The 22,778-nt window shown below is 48.3% G+C and overlaps 1 protein-coding gene across 4 annotated transcripts in view; it reads left to right on the top strand.

The window, feature by feature from the left end:
* parp10 (poly(ADP-ribose) polymerase family member 10) overlaps positions 1 to 21,232 on the top strand; it is a 51,207-nt gene extending 29,975 nt beyond the window's left edge. For all 4 annotated transcript variants that reach the window (XM_060825223.1, XM_060825225.1, XM_060825224.1 and 1 more), the window contains exons 8-11: positions 1,276 to 2,322; positions 13,900 to 14,036; positions 15,888 to 16,056; positions 19,631 to 21,232. In XM_060825223.1, the coding sequence (XP_060681206.1) occupies positions 1,276 to 2,322; positions 13,900 to 14,036; positions 15,888 to 16,056; positions 19,631 to 19,923 (1,646 nt within the window). In that variant the 3' untranslated portion in view covers positions 19,924 to 21,232. The remainder of the gene's footprint in view (positions 1 to 1,275; positions 2,323 to 13,899; positions 14,037 to 15,887; positions 16,057 to 19,630) is intronic.
* The last annotated feature ends 1,546 nt before the right edge of the window (positions 21,233 to 22,778 follow it).

The raw sequence follows: 22,778 nt of genomic DNA, 5'->3' as shown, positions 1-22,778 counted from the left end.
GGCAGCTCATTCCATACACGTACCACCCTCTGCGTGAAAAAGTTGTCCTTTAGGTCTCTTTTATATCTTGCCCCTCTCACCCTAAACCTATGCCGTCTAGTTCTGGACTCCCCCACTCTGGGGAAAAGAGTTTGTTTATTTATCCTATCTATGCCCCTCATGATTTTATAAACCTCTATAAGGTCACCCCTCAGCCTCCGACACTCCAGGGAAAACAGCCCCAGCCTGTTCAGCCTCTCCCTGTAGCTCAGATCCTCCAACCCTGGCAACATCCTTGTAAACCTTTTCTGAACCCTTTCAAGTTTCACAACATCCTTCCGATAGTGTTACCACTAGAGAGGGTACAGAGGAGGTTCACCAGAATGTTGCCTGGGATGGAACAAATTGAGCTAGAAGGAGAGACTAGACGGCTTGGATTGTTTTCTTTAGAACAGGGAAGGTTGAGGGAGGGAGGACGTGATTGATGTGTAGAAGATGATGATGGATATGGGCAGGGTGAGTAGAGAGCAGCTGTTCCCTTTGGTTGAGGGGTTTAATCACAAGGGGGAATAGGTTTAGGGTAAGGGACAGAAGGTTCAGAGAGGATTTGGGGAAATATATTTCACTCAGAGGCTGATGGGAATCTGCAATGCACTGCTGGGATGGTAAATGGCCAGAAACCTTACAACCTTTCAAAGATGTTTGGATGAGCGCTTCAAACATCACAACATTCGAGGACTTGGGACGTATGCAGGAAGTTGGGGGCAGTGTACTTTTAGTGGGAGGTATGTCAATGTCAACCCGATGGGCCGCGAGCATACTGTCAGTTTGGCCAGTTTCCTTACCTGTCCCCAGTTTCCCCTTGAGAAGTAGGCGGTGAGGTGCCCTGTCGAACCACTGCAGTCCGTTTACTGTCGTTAAGATGAGTGACAAGGAACGGTGATACATTTCCAAGTCAGGGTGGTGAGTGGCTGAAGGGGGAACTTGCAGGGGGTGATGTCCCATGTATCTGCTGCCCTTGTCCTTCTGGATGGAAGTGGGTGTAGGTCTGTGGCACTGTCTGGCTAACACTTGACTCAAGGCCCATAGCAATGTGGTCGCCTCTTAACTACCCTCTGACATGATCCAGGGACCCCCTCCGTTCAAGGGCAGCTGCGGATAGACAACAAATGTTGGCTTTGTCCGTGACGTCCATATGCCGTGAAAGGAGGAGAGGTCTTGGTGGAGTGTGACGTGGGGTGGGACCAGCAGAAATGTGATCTCCTGGTCAGCTTCTCACAGTGGCTTTTCTTCCAGATGAAATCCAGAATCTTCTCGCGTCGATTAAAGACACCACGGGTGCCTCAAGCCAGAGAGGGATTGTCACAACTTCCCAAAGGGTTTCCGATGGGAACGGGAGCACTCCAATTGAGGAGGATCTCTACACCGACCAACCAAACAACCTGCATCAGGGCGATGGCACTGACAGAGCTGAGGATGAGCCTTCTGCTGGAGCTGACGCAGAGAGTCATCAGGATAAAGATGGAGGCAAGACTGAGGAGGCGACAGTGGGCACTGGGGGGGCAGCTGTCCTTGACCAGGACATGAATGATGCCGAGCTCTGCCTTGCCCTCCAGTACTCCATGGATAGCAGGTACCAGCTGACCAGTGAGGACGAGGAGCTTCAGAAAGCCCTTCAACTTTCCAAGCAGATGGCCACTGGCCAACAGGAGCTTTCTGCTGGGATTTCCCACGGGGGGAGCGCAGAGGCCAGCCTTGAGGAAGCAATCAGGATGTCCATGGCGGAGGCCACGCGGAGCCTCAATTCGGCGCAGCTGATGATCTGCGGCGATAGCGACGGGGACATTGACCGATTGGTGAAGGAGTTGGAGAGCAGCTTCCGCTCCCACCTCCGCGAGGAAGTGATGAGGCACCAGTGCTTCCGGAACCTGAGCAAAGATTACGCTGACTACTTGGAGTACCTCCAGCGGAAACACGCCGTGGCGATCGCCCCGCAGGGCGCTGAGGTCAGGGTTCACGGGTTTGCCGATTACGTCATTGATGCCAAGGAGGACGTTGCCCGCCTCATGCACTGGATCGCCCAGGATGAAATGGCGAAGGTGGAGGAAATGACAGTGGCCAGGTCTGTCCAGTGGGTGAGGCATTGTCAAGATGGTACCACCGTGCCCTATTCCCTGAAAGCGTGTACGTTCATAGAGAGAGCATTTCAACAGAAGGAGAAGAAGATTGATGTGATCTTCAACAGCAAACCCTACACCATTGACTTTGAGCGAATGGAGGAATATGACTTGGGGGCGGCAGAAACCATTCGAATTGAAAGGAAGCTTTTCTCCCTCCCAAACGGTAAGCACTATTTTCCACGCCAGAGTTGTTTGGATACAGGAAGCCATGGACACAAATTAGCCCTGCCCCACCGGTCGCCATGTTTAAAACATTCAGTCCTTACACTGCCTGAAGGATAAAGAAATGGCTCCTTATTGCTGCTGACTGTAGCATATTCATCCCCTCCCATATATTCCCCTCAACCCTCTCACTGATGGCATTGGAAACATAGAAAATAGGAATAGCAGTAGGCCATTCAGCCCTTCCAGATGGCTGACCATCCAACCACGTTTCCTGTTCCTGCTTTCTCTCCCATACCTCTGATTCCTTTACCCTAAAAGCTGTATCTAATTTCTTCGTGAGAACATTCAATATTTTGGCCTCGACCATTTTCTGTGGGACAGAATGCCACAGGGTCACCACTTCCTGGGTGAAGTCATTTCTCCTCATCTAACCACCCCCGCACCGCCCTTCCCACCCGATTCTGGATACCTCAATCATCTGGAACATCCTTCCTGTGTTTACCCTGTCCAGTCCTGCTAGAATTTCTGTGAATTTTATTTCATAGAATCCCTACAGCATGGAAACAGGCCCTACAGCCCAGCAAGTCCACACTGACCCTCGGAAGAGTATCCCACCCAATCATTCTCAATTGATCCCTAATGCACCTAACCTAACCACGCTTGAACACTACGGGCAATTTAGCACGGCCAATCCACCTGACCTACACATCTTTGGATTGTGGGAGGAAACTGGAATACGGGGAAAACATGCAAACTCCACACAGTCATTCACCCAAGGCTGGAATTGAACCTGGGTTCGTGGTGCAGTGAGGCAGCAGTGCTAACCACTGAACCACCGTGCCACCCTCATTCTTCTCAACTCCAGTGAATATCATCCTAACCTGTCCCTGGTGAAGGGCTTTTGCCCGAAGCGCGATTTTCCTGCTCCTCAGATGTTGCCTGAACTGCTGTGCTAATCCGGTCTCCAGCATCTGCAGTCCTTGTTTTAACCATCTCCCCCCCTTGTATGAATCCCACCGTCCAGAAATCAGTCTGTAACAAACATAAGAAATCGGGTCAGGCAGCTCGGCTTCTCAAGCCTGCTTGACCCTTTTCCCTGTAACCCTTGGTTCCTCAACTGATCGAAACTCTATCTCAACCTTTAATATACACAAGGACTCTGTCACAGAGAGCTGTGGGGACAAGGAGTTCCAAAGACCCACAACCCCCTGAGAAAAGACATTCCTCTTCATCTCAGTCTTAAATTGATGCTCCTTCATTCTGAGACCACGCTCTCTGGTCCTAGACTCTCTCTTAAGGGGCAGCATTCTCTCAGCATTTACCCCATCAAGCCCCTTAAGAAACGGATATGTTTCAATGACATCTCCTCTCATTCTCCAGTGGCTAGTGTTTAGCTAGTCTGTTCAGCCTTTGCTCATAAGACAGTCCCTCCACACCAGGGATCAGAGTGAGCCCTCTCTGAACTGTCTCCATCGAAACACTATCGGTGGCTCAGTGGTTAGTGCTGCTGCCATCACAGCACCAGGGATCCTGGTTCGATGCCAGTCTTGGTAACTATCTGTGTGGAGTTTGCATATACTCCCTGTGGTCAGTGTGGGTTTTCTCCTGCAGTTCCAAAGCTGTGCAGGTGAGGTGAATGGGAAATGCAAGGTTACAGGGGCAGAGTGGTGGGGAGGGTGACAGGTCTGGGTGGGATGCTCTTCAGAGGAGTGGTATGGACTGGATGGGCCGAGTGGTCCTTCACTACACTGTTAGGATTCAATGATCTTTAATGTAAAACTGCTCACAGTGTTGCAGGTGTGGCCTCACCAACACTTTGTACAGTTGCAGTAAGATGTCCTTACTCTTAAACCACCAGGGATATATTTCCCTCCCCATCCCTATCTGTGTTCCACAGAGACCATTCCCTCCATGACTCCATCGTTAGGCCCACTCCCAACACTGTTTTTATACCTCCCCCCTCACCTCCGTCCAAGGCCCCAAAGGATCCTTCCACATCTGGCTGAGATTTTCCTGCAACTCCAAACATCTCATCTACTGTTTCCATTGCTTTTGGGATCTGTTCCCTTACACTGGGGAGACAGGACGCCAACTCACGGAACATTTCAGGGAACGTCTCTGGGACACCCGCACCCAACAACCCAACCGCCCTGTGGCCAACCACTTCAAATCCCCCTCCCACTCCACCAAGGACAATGCAAGTCTTAGGCCTCCTCCACCGCCAAACCCTAACCACCCAACGCCTGGAGGAAGAACGCCTCATCTTCTACCCTGGGACCCTCTAAACACATAGCATCATCGTTGACTTCACCAGTTTCCTCATCTCCCCCCCCCCCCCCCCCCCACCTCATCCCAGATCCAACCCTCCAACTCGGCACCACCCTCTTGAACTGTCCTACCTGTCCAGCTCCCTTCCCACCTATCCACTCCACCCTCCGTTCCGACCTATCACCACCAGCCCCCCACCTGTCACATTCCCAGCTACCTTCCCCCAGTCCTATCTCCCACCCAACTATTTATCACTCAGTCCCCTTGCCACACACCCCCTCCCCTTACACTCCTGATGAAGGGCTTGTGGCCGAAATGTCAACTGTCCTACCCCTGGGTTGCTGCCTGACCTGCGCTTTTCCTGCACCACATTTTTCGATTCTGACTCTCCAGCATCTGGGGTGTTCACTTTCTCCCTCCTTACTGTTGTACTCTAACCCCTTTGAAATAAGGGTCGCCATTCTGTTAGCCATCCTGATGACAGTAGCTGGACCGTTCCCTGGTATTCGAGTTGGCACTCTGACGTACACAGGCTGACAGTTGTCAGCAGATTTCTGACACTCCACAACCTGCCCATCGCCCTCCAGGTGGCGCCTGCATATTAATCTTGAAGCAAAGTCTTCCCATTTCTCTTTACTTATTGCTTTTACATACTTAGTTCCGAAGAAGAGTCTTTTCAGACTCGTAAAGTTAATGCTGTTTCTCTCTCAGCAAATGCTGCCAGACCTGCTGAGTTTCTCCAGCGTAAATTTCAGATTTCCAGCGTCGGCACTATTTAAATGCATTTATTCCTCATCTTTTCCAACCCTCAGGACACCGGAGAAGAATTTTCAGATAGATGGGCTTCAGATTGGTTCCACAGGTCGGCGCAATATCGAGGGCCGAAGTGCCTATACTGCGCTGTAATGTTCTATGTCCTAATTCACAGCTAACGCCATAATTTAACAATTATTAAAGCAGGAATCGGAAAGATATACAAGTTATGATCAGGAGCAGCTATTTTAGTAAGGTCAGGGCTGTTCTATTTGGAACCCCCTCCAAATACCCACTTTGCTGTTGACCCAATACCCACTAACTCCTTTCTTTGTCATGATCCTGTTTATCTCTGTCCTCAGTAAATCTCTGCCACCACCACTCTCTCTTGGGGACAGGAGAAGATCATAGAGTCATAGAGATGTACAGCACAGAAACAGATCCTTTGGTCCAACTTGTCCATACTGACTAGATATCCTAAACTACCGTATATACTCAAATCAATAGTCACATTTTTTGACTACTTTTTGACTTCATCAGGAATTCCTGATGAAGGGCTTTTGCCTGAAACATCGATTTTCCTGCTCCTCGGATGCTGCCTGACTTGCTGTGCTTTTCCAGCACCACTCTACGCCAGAATCTGGTTTCCAGCGTCTGCAGTCATTGTTTTACATGAGATTGACTATTACTTGCGTATATGCGGTAATCCAGTCCCATTTGCCAGCTCTTGGCCCGTATCCCTCTGAACATTTCCAATTCATGTCCGCATCCAGGTGCCTTTTAAATGCTGTAACTGTACCAGCCTCCACCATTTCCTCTGGCAGCTCATTCCACACACAATCCGCGCCCTGTGTGAAGCGCAAAGTTCTCCAGTTCACTGCCCTCAACAAGTGCCCCCGTTTTTGTAAGTGGGGGCCCTCGCTCTAGCTTCTCCCACAAAGGGGAGGTATCCTCTCCACCCGACTCAGGCGACTGACTGTGTGGAGTTTGCACGTTCTCCCCGTGTCTGCGTGGGTTTCCTCCGGGTGCTCCGGTTTCCTCCCACAGTCACAAAGATGTGCGGGTCAGGTGAATTGGCCATGCTAAATTGCCCGTAGTGTTAGGTAAGGGGTAAATGTAGGGGTATGGGTGGGTTGCGCTTCGGCGGGTCGGTGTGGACTTGTTGGGCCGAAGGGCCTGTTTCCACACTGTAAGTCTAATCTAATCTAATCTAATCTCATATTTCAATCAATCCACCTCCTCTACTGAACCGCTTCCAATGCACTTATATACTCTTTGTCTTTGAACTTGAAACACCAAATGGTGCCCCAGGTGGGGTCTCATCAAGACCCTGCTCAACTTGAGCAATCTCAGAGTGGTCACGGTGTACTACTGGAAGCCCACCCCCTCACATGACCTTGTGACCCCCCCCACCATGGCAGTGATTGAGACACATTTTGAGCCCTGTATCTAAGGAAGGATGTGCTGGCCTTGGAGGGGGTGCAGAGGAAGTGCCCAGGAATGATCCAGGGGATGAAGGACTCTACGTTTGTATTCACTGGAGTTTGGAAGGTTGAGGGGGGCAATCGAATTGAAACTTACAGAATACGGAGATGCCTGGATAGAGTGGACAAGGAGAAGATGTTTCCGCTAGTTGGAGAGACTGGCCTCAGAGTGAAGGGATGACCCTTTAGAACTGAGATGAGCAGGTGCCCTTTCAGGCAGAGGTTGGGGAATCTGTGGAACTCATTGCCCCAGAGGGCTGTGGAGGCCAAGTCATTGAGTGTGTATCTAAGACAGAAATAGGTAGGTTCTTGATCAGTAAGGGGATCAAGGATTACAGGGAGAAGGCGGGAGAGTGGGGTTGAGAAACATGTCAGCCGTGATTGAAAGGCAGAGCAGACTCAATGGGCTGAATGGCCTCATGCTGCTCTTATATCTCAACAGCCCAGCACTGGAAGAGGCCCTTCAGCCCACTATGCCCATGCTGACCATGATGCTATTCTAAACTATTTCCATCACCCTGTCTGTTCCTGGGTCTGTCTAACTGCCTCTGAAATACTGCCACCTTTCCTGCCTCTACCATCTCCCCTTAGAGACAAAATGTGGCAGGTGCTGGAATCCAAAATAGATGGGCAGGAGGCTGGGAGAACACAGCAAGACAGGCAGCATCAGGTGGTAGTGAAGTCAACATTTCGGGTGTAATCCTTCTCCAGGACTGGCTGGCTCCGTGGCGCAATTGGTTAGTGCGTGGTACTTGGATGACCGTATAGAGGTGTGTGAGAGGCCAAGGTTGTGAGTTTGAGCCTCACCTGGGCCAGCTTTTACTGACAATGACCAGGAATTATTGGAATATCAGATTGAGGAAGAGTGAGAGAACAATGTGAGTAAAACAGCATTTATTGTAAGAATCCTGAAGAAAGGTTACATCCGAAACGTCAACTTCACCATCTCCCCTGGCAGCATGCTCCAGGTACCTAACAGCTTCTGTGTAAAAAAAACAACAAAACTTTTCTCTCATATCCTCAATCTTTCTCCCCTCTCACCTTAAATCAATGCCCCTTAGTATTTGCCATTTACACTGGGGACAAAAGATTCTGACTATCCACCCTGTCAATGCTGCTCATAATTTTATATACTTCTATCAGGTCACCCCTCGGCCTCCGATGCTCTAGTGAAAACAATCCAAGTTTGTTCAACTTGTCCTTATAGCTCATGCCCTCCAATCCAGGCAACGTCCTGGTAAACCGTTTGTGCACCCTTTCCAAAGCCTCCATGTCTTTCCTATAGTGTGGGAACCAGAACTACACACAATACTCCAAATATGGCCTAACTAAAGTGTTATGCAGCTGCAACATGACTTGCCAACTTCATACTGAAGGCCTTGACCGATAAAGGCAAGCATGCTGTGCACCTTCTTTACCACCTTATCCACTTCCAGCAAAGTACGGACCTGCACCTCAACATCTCTATATGTGCCAATGCTCCTCAGGGTCCTGCCCTTTACTGGATACTCTCCTCTTGAATATCACCTCCCAAGGTTCATCACCTCACACTTGTTCAGATTAAATTCCGTCTGACATTTCTCTCCCTGACTTTCCAACTGATCCATCTCCTGATTTATCCTTTGGCAAGCTTCCTCACTATGCACAAGTCTGCCAATTTTCATGTCATCTGCAAACTTACAAATCAGCCCAACTACATTTTCATCCTACAAACCACAGAGGTCCCAGCACTGACTGACCCATCACTAATCACAGACCTCTGGTCAGAAAAACACCCCTCCACAACTACCCTCTGTCTTCTCTGACCAAGCCAACCTACCAACTCACCATGGATCCCATGTGACTTCATCTTCTGGACCAACCTACCACGAGGACCTTGTCAGATGCTTCAGTGAAGTCCGTATAGACAACATCCCCTGCCCTATCCTTATCAATCATCTCCCTCAAAAAACTCAATCAGATTTGTGAGACAAGACCTCCCCTGAACAAAGTCATGCTGACTATCCCGAATAAATCCGTTCTTTTCCAAATGTGAATAAATACTGTCACTTTTCCAATAAATTCCTTATCACTGATGTAAGGCTCACTGGTCTAAAATTTCCTGGTTTATCTCTGTTGCCCTCCTTAAACAAAGGAGCAACATTGGCTATTCTCCAGTCTTCTGGCGCCTCCCCTGTGGTGAAAGAGGATCCAAAAATCTTCGCTAATGCCCCAGTAATCTCCTCCCTTACCTCCTTCAGCATCCTGAGATAGATCCCATCAGGCCCTGGGGACTTACCTACCTTTAATGTTTCCAAGATGCCCAACACCGCCTCCTCTTTAATATCTACATGCCCTAAAACATCAACATACCCGTCCCTAGTCTTACCATTACCAAGTCCTTCTCCTTAGTGAACACCAACCCAAAGTACTCATTAAGGACCTTACCCACTTCCACTTACTCAGGTTCCATGCATAAATTCCCTCCTTTGTCCTTGAGTGGATCTGTTCATAGAACATAGAACAATACAGCACAGAACAGGCCTTTCGGCCCTCGATGTTGCACTGACCTATTCTCAGCTCACTCACCTAGACAATCCCATCATCATCCATGAGCTTATCTTAGGATCAATTAAATCTCCCTAATGTGGCTGAGTTAGCTACATTGGCAGATAGGGCATTCCACACCCTTACCACACTGAGTAAAGAACCTGCCTCTGATATCTGTCTTAAATCTATCACCCCTCAATTTGTAGTTATGCCCCCTCGTACACGCTGACATCAACATCCTAGGAAAAAGACTCTCACTGTCTACCCTATCTAATCCTCTGATCATCTTGTATGTCTCTATCAAATCCCCTCTTAACCGCCTTCTTTCCAATGAGAACAGACCCAAGTCTCTCAGCCTTTCCTCATAAAGACCTTCCCTCCAGACCAGGCAACATCCTGGTTAATCTCCTCTGCACCTTTTCCAATGCTTCCACATCCTTCCCGAAATATGGGGACCAGAACTGTCCACAATATTCCAAGTGTGGCCGCACTAGTGTTTTGTATGGTGCAGCATGATATTGTGGTTCCGGAACTCAATCCCTCTACCAATGAAACCTAACACACCATATGCCTTCTTAACAGCACTAGCCACCTGGGTGGCAACTTTCAGGGATCTATGTACGTGGTCTCCAAGATCCCTCTGCACATCCACACTACCAAGAACCTTTCCATTGACCCAGTAATCTGCCTTCCTGTTATTCTTCCCAAAGTGCATCACCTCACATTTAGCTGCATTGAACTCCATTTGCCACCTCTCAGCCCAATTCTGCAGTTTATCCAAGTCCCCCTGCAACTTGTAACATTCTTCCACACTGTCCACTACTCCACCGACTTTGGTGTTGTCTACAAATTTACTACTCCATCCACTTCTGCCTGCATCTAAGGCATTTATAAAAATGACAAATAGCAGTGGTCCCAAAACAGATCCTTGTGGCACACCACTAGTAACCGGACTCCAAGCTGAATATTTTCCATCAACCACCACTCGCTGCCTTCCTTCAGAAAGCCAGGTTCTAATCCAAACTGTTAAATCACCCTCAATTCCATGCCTCTGCATTTTCTCCAACAGCCTACCATGTGGAACCTTATCAAAGGCTTTACTGAAGTCCATGTATACCACGTCAACTGCCCTACCCTCACTACATGCTTGGTCACCTTCTCAAAAAACTCAATGAGGCGTGTGAGACACAACCTGCCCTTGATGAAACCATGTTGACTATCTGAAATCAAACTGTTGCTTGCTAGATGATGATAAATCTTATCTCTTATAATCCTTTCCAAAACCTTTCCTACAACAGAAGTAAGGCTCCCTGGTCTATAATTCCTTGGATCATCTCTGCTGCCCTCCTTGAACAAGGGCACAGCATTTGCAATCCTCCAGTCCTCTGGTACAATGACAACTCAAATGTCAAAGCCAAACGCTCAGCCATCTCCTCCCTAGCTTCCCAGAGAATCCTCGGATAAATCCCATCCGGCCCAGGGGACTTGTCTACCTTCGCACCTTCTAGAATTGATAACACATGTTTGTAATTAGCCTTGATTCTTTCTAATCTAATATCTCGTACCTCATTCTTCTCCTCTACAATATTCTCCTTTTCCTGAGTGAAAACCGATGAGAAATGTTCGTTTAGCACCTCTCCGTTCTCTACACAGTCCACACTCAACTTCCCACTTCTGTCTTTGGCCCTATTCCTACCCTAGTCATCCTTTTATTCCTCACATACCTATAGAAAGCTTTAGGGTTCTCCTTTATTCTATTTGCTAAAGACTGCTCGTGTCTTCTGTTTGCTCTTCTTAACTCTCTCTTTAAATCCTTCCTAGCTGATTCCCCAGTTGCTCCTGATACATACATAAAATGCTACTTAATCCTACTCGCTAAGGACGTTTCCTGCTCCTTTTGAGCTCTCCTAATTCCTTGTTTAATTTCTCTCCTGCTTCCTTTATGTTCCTCAACTGCCTTGTCTGATTTCACTTTCCTAAACCTTACATATGCTTCATTTTCCTTTTTGATTAACCCGTCAATATCTCTTGTCATCGGGTTTTCTGATTCTTGCATCCTTATCTTCCATTCTCATTCTCGTCCCAAACTCTGGTCAACTTTTCTTTAAAAGACTCCCACATGTCAGATGTGGGTTTACCCTCAAACTGCTGACCCCAGTCTAATTTCTCAAGTTCCTGCCTAACGCTGTTGTGATTAGCCTTCCCCCAATTTAACATTTTCATCTGAGGACCAGTCTTATCCTGAACCATAAATATCTTAAAACTTAATGGAATTATGATCACTGTTCCCAAAATGCTCATCACTAAGACTTTGATCACTTGGCCAGGCTCTTTTTCCCAATACGAGGTCTAATTCTGCCCTCCCCTAGTTGGATTATCTACAGGTTGTTTCAAGAAACCCTCCTGGATACACCTAACAAATTCTGCCCCATCTAAGCCCCTGGCTTAGAGCATTTTGGGAACAGTGATGATAATTCCATTAAGCTTTAAGATATTGGGGGAAGGTAAAATCACCATCTACAATAGCTCTGTTGGTTTTACACCTTTCCACGATCTGTTTTTATATCTCTTCCTCTATCTCCCACTGATAATTGGGAGGTTTATAGTATAACACCATCATAGTGACTTATCTTTCTTAGTCCATATTGCCTCACTGGATGATCCTTCCAAGATGTAATCTTAGTGCAACAGCGACATTTCCGTAACTCGTAATGCAACTCTGCCATGTCCTTTACTAGTAATGCAACTCCTCCACCCCTTTTACATCCCTCTCTATCACATCTGAAACATGTAAACCCTGGAACATTGAGCTGCTAGTCCTGCCCTTTTCTCAAGCATTGTAGTTTCCTGTACTAATCCACGCTCGATGCTCATCTGCCTAACCTACTATACTCCTTGCATTGAAATAAAAACACTTTAGACCACCAGTCCTGCTGTGTTCATTAACCTGGTCCGAAGCTGTTCTTCCTGTTAGACTTAATTGCCTTAATTTCTCTCTTCTCTGCAATCCTTCCACTTGCTGACCACCACCTTTGGTTCCCACACACCCCCACCCCCAACGTCCCAGTACCCACCACACTAGTTTTAAACACCTCCCCCCCCGCCACACACACACACACACACATTGAGTGACATTATGGGGTAAATATTGTTTGAGGCACTGGGGGTGAGGGGGCATTCCTTTCTTTCTGGAACTCACCCACCCCTCCCAGGGGGTACATTCCAAACCCCTGAGAACATGGACTGTCTCATGGGGAAGCTGGGCCCCTGTGATGGTATAGCGCCTCCTCTCTGCGAGTGTCAGTAAGGTGCTGAAAACCCCCTGCTTGGGAGTTTAACCCTCTCCTGTCCAGCTACAGGGACCGGGTGTAACTTGTGCTGCTGCCTCTGGGGAGGTTGTGACTCTCAATTTTAACCCGATACATCCATCCAGCTTGGGGCGGTGAGGGGGGGGGGTTAGTGGGACTCTGACCAGAGACACATGACCTTCGATGTGGAAACCATTGCATAAGCAGATCATCACAGCGACACCTCCCACGGTTAAGCTAAACCAAGCCAATTGGGAGCCCAGGCATCCAACTCTTTCCCATATTCCTCAAACAGTTTTAGCCTCAGATACTTATCTGGTTCTCTCTTCTATGTGATGGATATTGCCTGCTGCCTTCTGCTCAGCTCCTTATAGATCACTGTGTCAATCAAGTGGTTTGTGTATGACTGTATATGTAAATGTCACAGCGCCCCATGGAAAGCAGAATTTATAGCTCAGTCCAATTCAGTGATACTGGTTGAGGAATGAATATTAATAGTAAACATCCCCTTTATTTTCTTTATTCATTCATGGCATGAGGGCATTGCTGGCTAGTCCCAGCATTTATTGCCCAACTCAAATGTCCAGAGGGCAGTTAAGAGTCAACCATATTGCTGTGGGTTTGGAGTCACGTGTAGGCCAGACCAGGCAGTTTCCTTCCTTGAAGGACATGAGTGATCCCGATGAGGTTTTTCCGACAATCGGCGATGGATTCATGGTCATCATTCCAGATATTTGCTGAATTCATCCACCATCTGTCATGGTAGGCTTCCAACCTGGGGGTCCCCAGAACATTACCTGGGTCTCTGGATTAGCAGTCGAGGGTGGGCGCTGGAAAAGCACAGCAGGCTAGGCAGCATCCGAGGAGCTGAAGAATCCACCTGTCAGGCATAAATGAGTGTTGAAGGGCTTATGCCCGAAACGTCGATTCTCCTGCTCCTCGGGTGCTGCCTGACCTGCTGTGCTTTTCCAGCACCTGCCCCCTTACGCCTCTCTGGATTAACAGTCCAGTGATAATACCACCGCCTTCCACTTGCTCCTCCTCCAGCCACTGCTGTGGTCTGGCTTTGCCAGCATTAACATTTGCAACGAGAATAGAAAGTGGAGTGTGTTGGTAACTGAGAGGGTGGGGAGGGGGTGCTCTCAGGTAGTTTGGCTGTTGCGGGGGATCGAGAATTTAAATGCTAACCCAGGGTGAGTCTGCTGTATGTCTAGCTGCTGTCTTTTCCCACAGATACTGACGTGTCATGTTTAGCCTCTGGACGAATCGAGCTGGTCCACTTGGACGAAGCAAGTGAGGAATATTGTAAAATGGTGCGACATTTTTACGACACCCTGAAAGATATGCATAATAAAATCCGCATCATAAAGGTGAGGACACAGCAGTTTCCGTTCATACCTCCTGCTGGTTTGCCAGACTTGTTCACTCACTGTTTAAAAGTCATTGCGTTGTGAATGGGGTTGGGTGGGGGAAGCGATCCCTCTCCCGGTGTGGGCTCCCACCTTTGAGCTGAAAATTCACAGCCTTTGATGTCTGTGAGATTCTATACCAGAGAGCAGGGATTCTGTGTCAAACTCCCCTGAAAAAACCATCGCACCCACAACATCGAGTTAGGCTCACCCTTTATCAACGTGGGAATACTTTCTACAGATATAACATTCTTACCAATAATAATGGGAATAATGATGCTGGAGATCAGAGTCGAGAGTGTGGTGCTGGAAAAGCACAGCAGGTCAGGCAGCATTCGAGGAGGAGGAGAATTGACGTTTCGGGCATAAGCCCTTCATCAGGAATTAGGTGCTTTTCCAGTGCCACACTCTTGACTCTTATCGATAATAATCCCATGATATAGAAACACAAGAATAGAAGAGTACTGTGGGAATTGTTTGTCTCATCGAAGTTTGTCATGCCACTGAGAAGGTTGAGAGTCATTGGTCTAGACATTAACAAGCAGCTGATGGGTCCTTGGGGTTTTTATTACCCCCGGTGCTTCAGATTGTCATCACAAATGGGGAAAAGCTGTTGACATCATTTGCTTGTTAACTTCTGCCCCCGAGCAATGAGTTGTTTTGCTGCATGTTTTTAAGATTGTCTTTGCACTTGTAAAGGTGAATCTGCCACGCCGTCACAGGATTGACATTTGATAGACAGGAAAGATTAGCTGTTCCTCTGTTTTTCATTCCTGGGATGAGGGCCACTGTTTATTGACCATTCCTAATTGGAGTCACATGTAATCCAGACGAGGTAAGGACGGCAGATTTCCTTCCCAAAAGGACATTCGGGTTTTTGTTTAGATTAGATTACTTACAGTGTGGAAACAGGCCCAACAATTCCACACCAACCCGCCGAAGCGCAACCCACCCATACCCCTACATTTACCCCTTACCTAATACTACGGGCGATTTAGCACGGCCAAATTCACCTGACCCACACATCTTTGGACTGTGGGAGGAAACCCACGCAGACACGGGGAGAACGTGCAAACTCCACACAGTCAGTCACCTGAGTCAGGAATTGAACCCAGGTCTCAGGCGCTGTGAGGCAGCAGTGCTAACCACTGTGCCGCCCTTATCTCTGACATTCGGCAATGGTTTCATGGTCATCGTTAGCTTCTTAATTCCAGGTATTTATTGAGTTCCACCTGCAGTGGCTGGATTTGAACCTGAGTTCACAGAACATTAACGGTGCAGTGATAATACCACAATGCCATCACTCCCCCACCCACATTGTGGATTATGTGAAAGGGGAATGTGTAAATCCAGGTGATTGATCGATACTCTGCAAATGTATACAGCCATTAAAATATTTTGGTTAAACTGCATCACTCTTACTGTCTCTCTTCCCCTCCCCTTCCTGCCTTTCTTTAACTGTAACTCTCTCTCTTTCTCTTTCCCTCCCCCTTTCTCTCTGTCTCTCTCCCTCCTTTTCTGCTGCCTTTCCTTCTTTTCTTTCTCTCATCCCCACTTGCTATATCTCTCTCTCTCTCCATTTGTGTCTCTCTCTGTCTATCTGTCTCCTTCTCTCCCTTACTGTGTCTTTCTCTCTCTCTCTCGCTCGCTCTCTCTCTCTCGCTCTCTCTCTCTCGCTCTCTCTCTCTCCCTCTCTCTCTCTCTCTCCCTCTCTCTCTCTCCCTCTCTCTTCTCCACAACCCGTTTCCCTCCTCCCATCGCCCTGCCCACATCTCTCCTGGAGGTTAACCTGTAACCGTCTCCCTGCTGCAGGTTGAGAAGGTGAATAACCCGCTGTTGTACCAGCAGTACACGTTGAAGAAGACCAGTATGGCAGCCACACAGACAGACGTCGAGAGGATCCTATTCCATGGGACCTCTGAGGGGAGCACCAGAGAGATCTCCATGCATGGCTTCAACAGGAGCTTTTGTGGGAAAAATGGTAAGGGTTAGTCAATATCTCCGTGCCCTGACCAAGGCTGGCAGTCAGGGGTCATGGTATCCCAAGGACATGGGGGTCCGGGGTCACAGTGTCCCAAGGACCCAGGGGATCAGGGATCATGGTGTCCCAGTGGGGCAGGTTTCAGGGTCATGGTGACCTGAGGACACGGGGTCAGGGGGCATAGTGACCTGAGGATGGGGGGGTTGGGGTCACGATGTCCTGATGACAAGGGGGGTTTGGGGTCAGGGGTCACGGTATACCAATGGGCAGGGTGTTGGGGTCACACCATGCTGAGGATGGAGGCGTCTGGGTTCATGATGACCTGAGGATAAAGGTCAGGGGTCACACTATCCTGAGGCTTTGGAGTCAGAGTGTGGTCTGGAGAAGCACAGCAGGTCAGGCAGCATCCGAGGAGCAGGAAAATTGACCTTTTGGGCAAAAGCCCTTCATCAGGAATGGTCAGGGTGTCACACCATCCTAAGGATGGGGGTGTCAGGGGTTACGGTGAACTTAGGACATGGGGGGGTCAGAGGTCATGGTGACCTGAGGGCAGGAACTAACTGAGACCCAGAGGCAGTGAAGTTTGAGGATGTAAACACCAAGTGACCCAGCTTATTTGGTTATTCTGTGCTCACAGTCTCCATGCTGGAGATCACACGATGGGTGTGAGAGTACAACATGGAGGGCAGTTCAGCTCCCCCTTCTTCAGGGCAAGTAGGGAGGGTAATAACCATTGTCTGTGTGAGAGGTGCTGGCTAGCTCCTGTCAGTGAATAAACCAGGGGCTCAGTAACATGCCTATGTAGCCAGCTTGGCCCTCATCATCACTCGGGGAACTGCTGAATACCTGGTCTGATACTATCACGAGAGAGAAGGGGCAGTCTCTGCCATGAGCTTCCATTCCCCTCCCAGGGGGTGTGCGATCCTGTTGGCTGGACCCTTCCACCTGTTTTGTTTCATGTGAGTGTGTGAGAGACAGGAGAAGGGGCAGGTACATTCAGCCCAGTGCCAAACCCCCCGCAAATTCTACCATCTCCCTGCCCGTCCCCACCCCGACTTCCCCTCACCCCAGGGTGAGCCTGCTGTACTCTCTGGGACTAGTCTGTACGTAACTCCAGGCCCCACCCTGTTCTGTGGTGTCAGGGTAGTAAGTGTTGGGCAGGGTGTGTGTGAGATCTTTCCCATATTTCCAACATCTCTTTAACATGTCGTAAGGGCGAGAGCAGATCCCCTCAGCCTGTCCCAGTTCACACTGTGGCAGATGGTTCTATCCTTACTCTTCATCTCTACACTTCCTTCACACTCTCGAAAGGGAATGGGAGTAAAGGCAGGGAGCTGCTCATTTGGACAACTGGTACAGTTGTAATGGGCTGAATGGCCTCCTGACATGAAGCAATTCCATGATCTGCCTTAACTCCACGTCGATTGATGCTGTCACCCTGTGAACATTTATTAAGTTTTTATCTTGAATATTTCAATTCCACCAAAATCCACTGTCTTTGGGAAGGCGAGTTCCTGTTTTTTCGCCACTTCCGCTTAATGGCGATTTTCAAATTTAAAGATCCTATTAACCTGTTTGAGGAGCTTTCCAGGGGAAATGTCTACTTTACAGAATCATTTTATCAACTAGGGATTCCCAGGGACCTATCCAAAGGGAATTCTGATGGAACTCCCCCTGGGTGGAAGTCTAATCACCAATAACAGCCACAGGTGAGGTGACGGAAGACTGGAGGTTGGCTAACGTGGTGCCACTGTTTAAGAAGGGCGGTAAAGAAAAGCCAGGGAATTATAGATGAGTGAGCCTGACGTTGGTGGTGGGCATGTTGTAGGAGGGAATCCTGAGGGACAGGATCTACAGATATTTGGAGAGGCAAGGACTGATTAGGAATAGTCAACATGGCTTTGTCAATGGGAAATCATGTCTCACGAAATTAGTTGAGTTTTTTGAAGTAACAAAGAGGATTGATGAGGGCAGAGTGGTGGATGTGATCTATATGGACTTCAGTAAGGCATTCAACAAGGTTCCTCACAATAAATTGGTTAGCAATGTTAGATCTCATGGAATACAGGGAGAACTAGTCATTTGGATACAGAACTGGCTCAAAGGAAGAAAACAGAGGGTGGTGGTGGAAGGTTGTTTTTCAGATTGGAGGCCTGTGACCAGTGGAGTGCCACAAGGATCAGTGCTTTTCATCATTTGTATAAATGATTTTAATGTGAGCAGAGGAGGTGTAGTTAGTAAGTTTGCAGATGACACCAAAATTGGAGGTGTAATGAATAGTGAAGAAGATTACCTCAGAGTACAACAGGATCTGGACCAGATGGGCCAATGGGCTGAGGAGTGGCAGATGGAGTTTAATTCAGATAAATGAGAGGCGCTGCATTTTGGGAAAACAAATCTTAGCAGGACTTATACACTTAATGGTAAGGTCCTAGGCAGTGTTGCTGAACAAAGAGACCTTGGAGTGCAGGTTCATAGCTCCTTGAAAGTGGAGTCGCAGGTAGACAGGATAGTGAAGAAGGTGTTTGGTATGCTTTCCTTTATTGGTCAGAGTATTGAGTACAGGAGTTGGGAGGTCATGTTGCGGCTGTATAGGACATTGGTTAGGCTACTGTTGGAATATTGCGTGCAGTTCTGGTCTCTTTCCTATCGGAAGGATGTTGTGAAATGTGAGAGGGTTCAGAAAAGATTTACAAGGATGTTACCAGGGTTGGAGAATTTGAGCTATAGAGACATGCTGAACCGGCTGGGGCTGTTTTCCCTGGAGCGTTCGGAGGCTGAGGGGGTGACCTTATAGAGGTTTATAAAATCATGAGGGGCATGGATAGGGTGAATAGGCAAGGTCTTTTATCCAAGTTAGTAGAGACGAGAACCAGATGGTATAGGTTTAAGGTGAGAGGGGAAAGATTTAAAAGGGACCGAAGGGGCAACTTTTTCATATCACGTGTATGGAATGAGCTGCCAGAGGAAGTGGCGGAGGCTGGTACAAATACAGCATTTAAAAGACATCTGGATGGGTATATGAATAGGAAGGGTTGAGACGGATATGGGCCAAATGCTGACAAATGGGACTAGATTAATTTAGGATATCTGGTCGGCATGTACGAATTGGATCAAAGGGTATGTTTCCATGCTGTACATCTCTGACTCTCTGATTTTAAATAATCTCACACCAAATCCTGATTCTTCAGTGCTCCTCCCCTTTGTATCCTTGCCTCCACCCCTCAGAAGTTCCTGCAGCTTCAGTCTGCGTCTCCTGGCTACCTCTGAAGGGTCTAGGATTGTGTGGCTCCCAGTGCCTGGTTCCATTTCCCTCTGTCCATGCCCACCTCCTGCCAGCCAAAGCCAGGCACTAGTCTTGGTGACCACCTACTGCATTCTTCACATCACTCCCAGCACTCACCCATTCAGTCTCATCACATGACAATGGGATTTGGCCACACACATGGTGCATCGTAAGTGCGATTAGTTGTTGCATTGGACTGGACCATTTCCGGTGGGTGCCTTTGGAGATTTGGGAGGGTGAGGGAGATATCAGGGAAACACTAACTGGTGTGGTTTGCTTCTCTTCCAGCGACGGTCTATGGGCAAGGTGTTTACTTTGCGGTTAATGCTGTTGTCTCAGCACAGGACCAGTACTCACCACCGAATGACAAAGGACATAAGTTTGTGTTTGTGGCTAAAGTCCTGACTGGAACCTACACCAACGGCAAGGCCGAGATGAAGACCCCTCCTCTGAAAGAGAACAGTGACATGCCAGTCAGATATGACTCGCTTGTCGACAACTCTGAGAAACCGAAAATATTTGTCATCTTCAATGACACCCAAGCGTATCCTCAGTACCTGATCACCTGCCAGAACAACTGATCCTTTGGACAACAGTTCCTCACGGATATTACTGTACTGTAGCTTTCTGCCATGTTCCAGAACAATCCCCTGCCCTCTGTACTGGTTGAACCATACCTGTCTCCCTGTGGCTGATGGGTAAACTATCCTGGACAGGTTTGAACCTGCACACTGAGCCTTGCCTGAGTCAGGGAGTGGATAGTAACAAGTCCTTTCTCTGTCTTTAACACCCCCCCCCTCCCCGCCCACTGCCATTCTAGCTAGCTTTTTGAAGTCATTGAAGTTCCTCGCTCCACCCTGGCCATCCAGGAAAGAGAAACCTTTTTTCCCTCTGAGAGGTCTTTGCTGCCAACCTGGTTATTTAGGTCTACTTTCTGCTGGTGACTGTTTTGAGCAGACTGCCTTGTTCCCAGTTTTATGACATCCCTCTCCATGTAGGGGGGGGGGGGGTTGTGGATATCTTTATTCGCTCATGGGATGCGGGTGCCTCTGTGTGTGTGTGTGCGTGGCCCACATATCCAGTGCTCCATATCCAATTGCCCTTGCATGGTTTACTGTGTCATTTTAGAAGGCAGTTAAGAGTCACCCACATTGCTGTGGGCCTCGAGTCACTTGGAGGCCAGACTGGGTAAGGATGGTGGATTTCCTTCACTAATGGACATAATTGAGGCAGGTTTACAACAGTGGCCGTTACAGAGAGTAGCTCTCAATTCCACACCTCTTCAATTGCAGGATTGGAATCTCGGTCCTCAGACCCACGAGCAGGTTTTCAGATTCAATATTTGGGGGAGCCATCTGTTCCTCAAACGGACTTTTCGATTGGCAAAGATGACCTCCTCCTTACCATCTGAGGTTTGGGTGGGAGGTTGGGAGGAGCTTGGTTAATTGATTACTGGAGTGGGAAGAGGGCACGATCCTGCCCCCACGCAACGTCTGCACTGTAGCCGGCTCAAGGAAGCAGCTGTGTAGTTTACAGCTTGAGGGGCAATTAGGGATGGCCCACAGAGACTGGTCCTGCCAGGAGCCCCTCCCACATCCCAACAATTAGTTAGGACAGGTCTTCGGTGACTGCAGTCCCTGAACCGCTCCAGTTTTGTCTCCCTGTGTAATGTTTGAATGTGGAAGCTGCACAACGTCGAAACAGTGAATGCTTCCAACAGAGTCTCGGAATCCTCCCTTCCTAAATCCGAGATTGCGGTATTCGCTCCATAGGGTGCTGGAGTGTTCCTGTGCAGAGGCAGGGGGCCCTCGAAATGGCTTGCTCTTCTTTCGTTCGAAGCACATAAAGTCTTGCTTTTATTCCTTTTAAAATATAACATTTAAAGCATTCTGTGAGATATTTGACTCTTGTTTGTGGGAAGTGAGCACACAAGATTCAACCTTTTGTTTTGAGTGTAAAGTCCTTTCTTTGCTGGATGCTGGGGCTTGTGGGAGGGGGAGCGTGAGCAGCCACTATCGAGTTGAATGCCAAAGCTGATTTGAGGGGCTTTATTTCTCAGGAGCCTGGCCCTCGGGGTGGGGTGGGGGGTGGAATCAGCTGCCCAAGGTGAGGGAGAGGAGTGTGGGGAGGGGTCAGCCATTGGTGAGATAGGGAGAAACACAGTGAAATTAATTAGTGAGGCCTACTTCAGGCTCCTGCACCAGAATACTCCCAGGTGCTGGATTGGCTGAGCCTAGGCCGGTCAGTGCTGCTATTGACCTCAGTGCCTTAGGTTTGGGTGATGGGGAGTTGATGAGGGGGGGAGGGGTAGGGGTGTGGTAATAAATGAATGGGGTTCCTTCTGCCTCCTCCACCCATCGACCTCCCACCTCTGACCATCAGTCAAGATGAAATGTGTGTAAGAAAGCTGGGAGGATAGCAGGCAGATTCAGGTGTAAAGGCTGAATGGCCTGCCATTACTCTCAGCTGTGACTCTGAGTCCTGCAGGACAGAACCAGACCCTTGGGTCCAACCAGTCCACTCCAAATATGTTCCCAAGCGAAACCAGTCCCATTTTCCCTGTGTTTTATCCATATTCCTCTAAACTTATTCATGTATCTATCCAAATGTCTTTTAAATGTTGGAACTGAACCTGCATCTACCACTTCCTCTGGCAGTTCATTCCACACACAAACCACCCTCTGTGTGAAAGAGTTGTCCCTCAGGTCCCTTTTTAATTTTTCTCCTCTCACCTTAAACCTATGCCCCAGTTTTGAACTCCCCCCACCTCAGAGAACAGCATTCACCTTATCTCAGGGTTGAAGTTCTGAGAATTGATTTTAAAAATGTTTAAATAAACACACAATTCAACCTGTTGCTGCATTGTGTGCCTCATGATAGATACATTCTGATTTAATTAAACGTCCATCTTTGGCATGCCTGAGCCAGTGTTTCTAAATGCGGTTTAATGTTGTGTATTGATTGACAGCGATCTAAATTGGTTGTTAGTATTTCACGTTTTATGTACCTTTGTAATATGGTTTTAGTTGGGTCCAGCGTTGACTGAGCCGCTTTGGAAGTGGGAGAGCTGGGTTGAGGGTACATTTATAGCTGGAAGTCTGTGTCTGTGGAGCTCCACATGTTTTATGTGCTTCTGTGGAAATTGAACAGTCCACTCTCCTTCCTCTTAGCTTCTCCTGATGTGAGTGGTCAGTCCCCTGTCCCCTGCCCCAGTCACTGGCTTCACACATCGATTTGTGCCCCTCAGTGTCAGCACTGACCGGGCAGTGTTAACGTTCCACCTTGTGACTTGCATAGCGTGTGTTCACTGAGGTGCTAAGGCAATGCTAAGTTCGCTTCTCACATGATGGACACCGAGATTTAATATTCCGAGGTTTCTTTCTGTTGTGCACTCAGTAGCTTTGACCCCATTCCTGGCCATCGCCCTACCCGTTAC

The sequence above is a fragment of the Hemiscyllium ocellatum genome, chromosome 5, assembly GCF_020745735.1.
Source record: "Hemiscyllium ocellatum isolate sHemOce1 chromosome 5, sHemOce1.pat.X.cur, whole genome shotgun sequence".
In the NCBI taxonomy this organism is placed as follows: Eukaryota; Metazoa; Chordata; class Chondrichthyes; order Orectolobiformes; family Hemiscylliidae; genus Hemiscyllium; species Hemiscyllium ocellatum.
The sequence above is the reverse complement of the archived record's forward strand: the minus strand, read 5'-3'. Positions and strand labels throughout refer to the sequence as shown.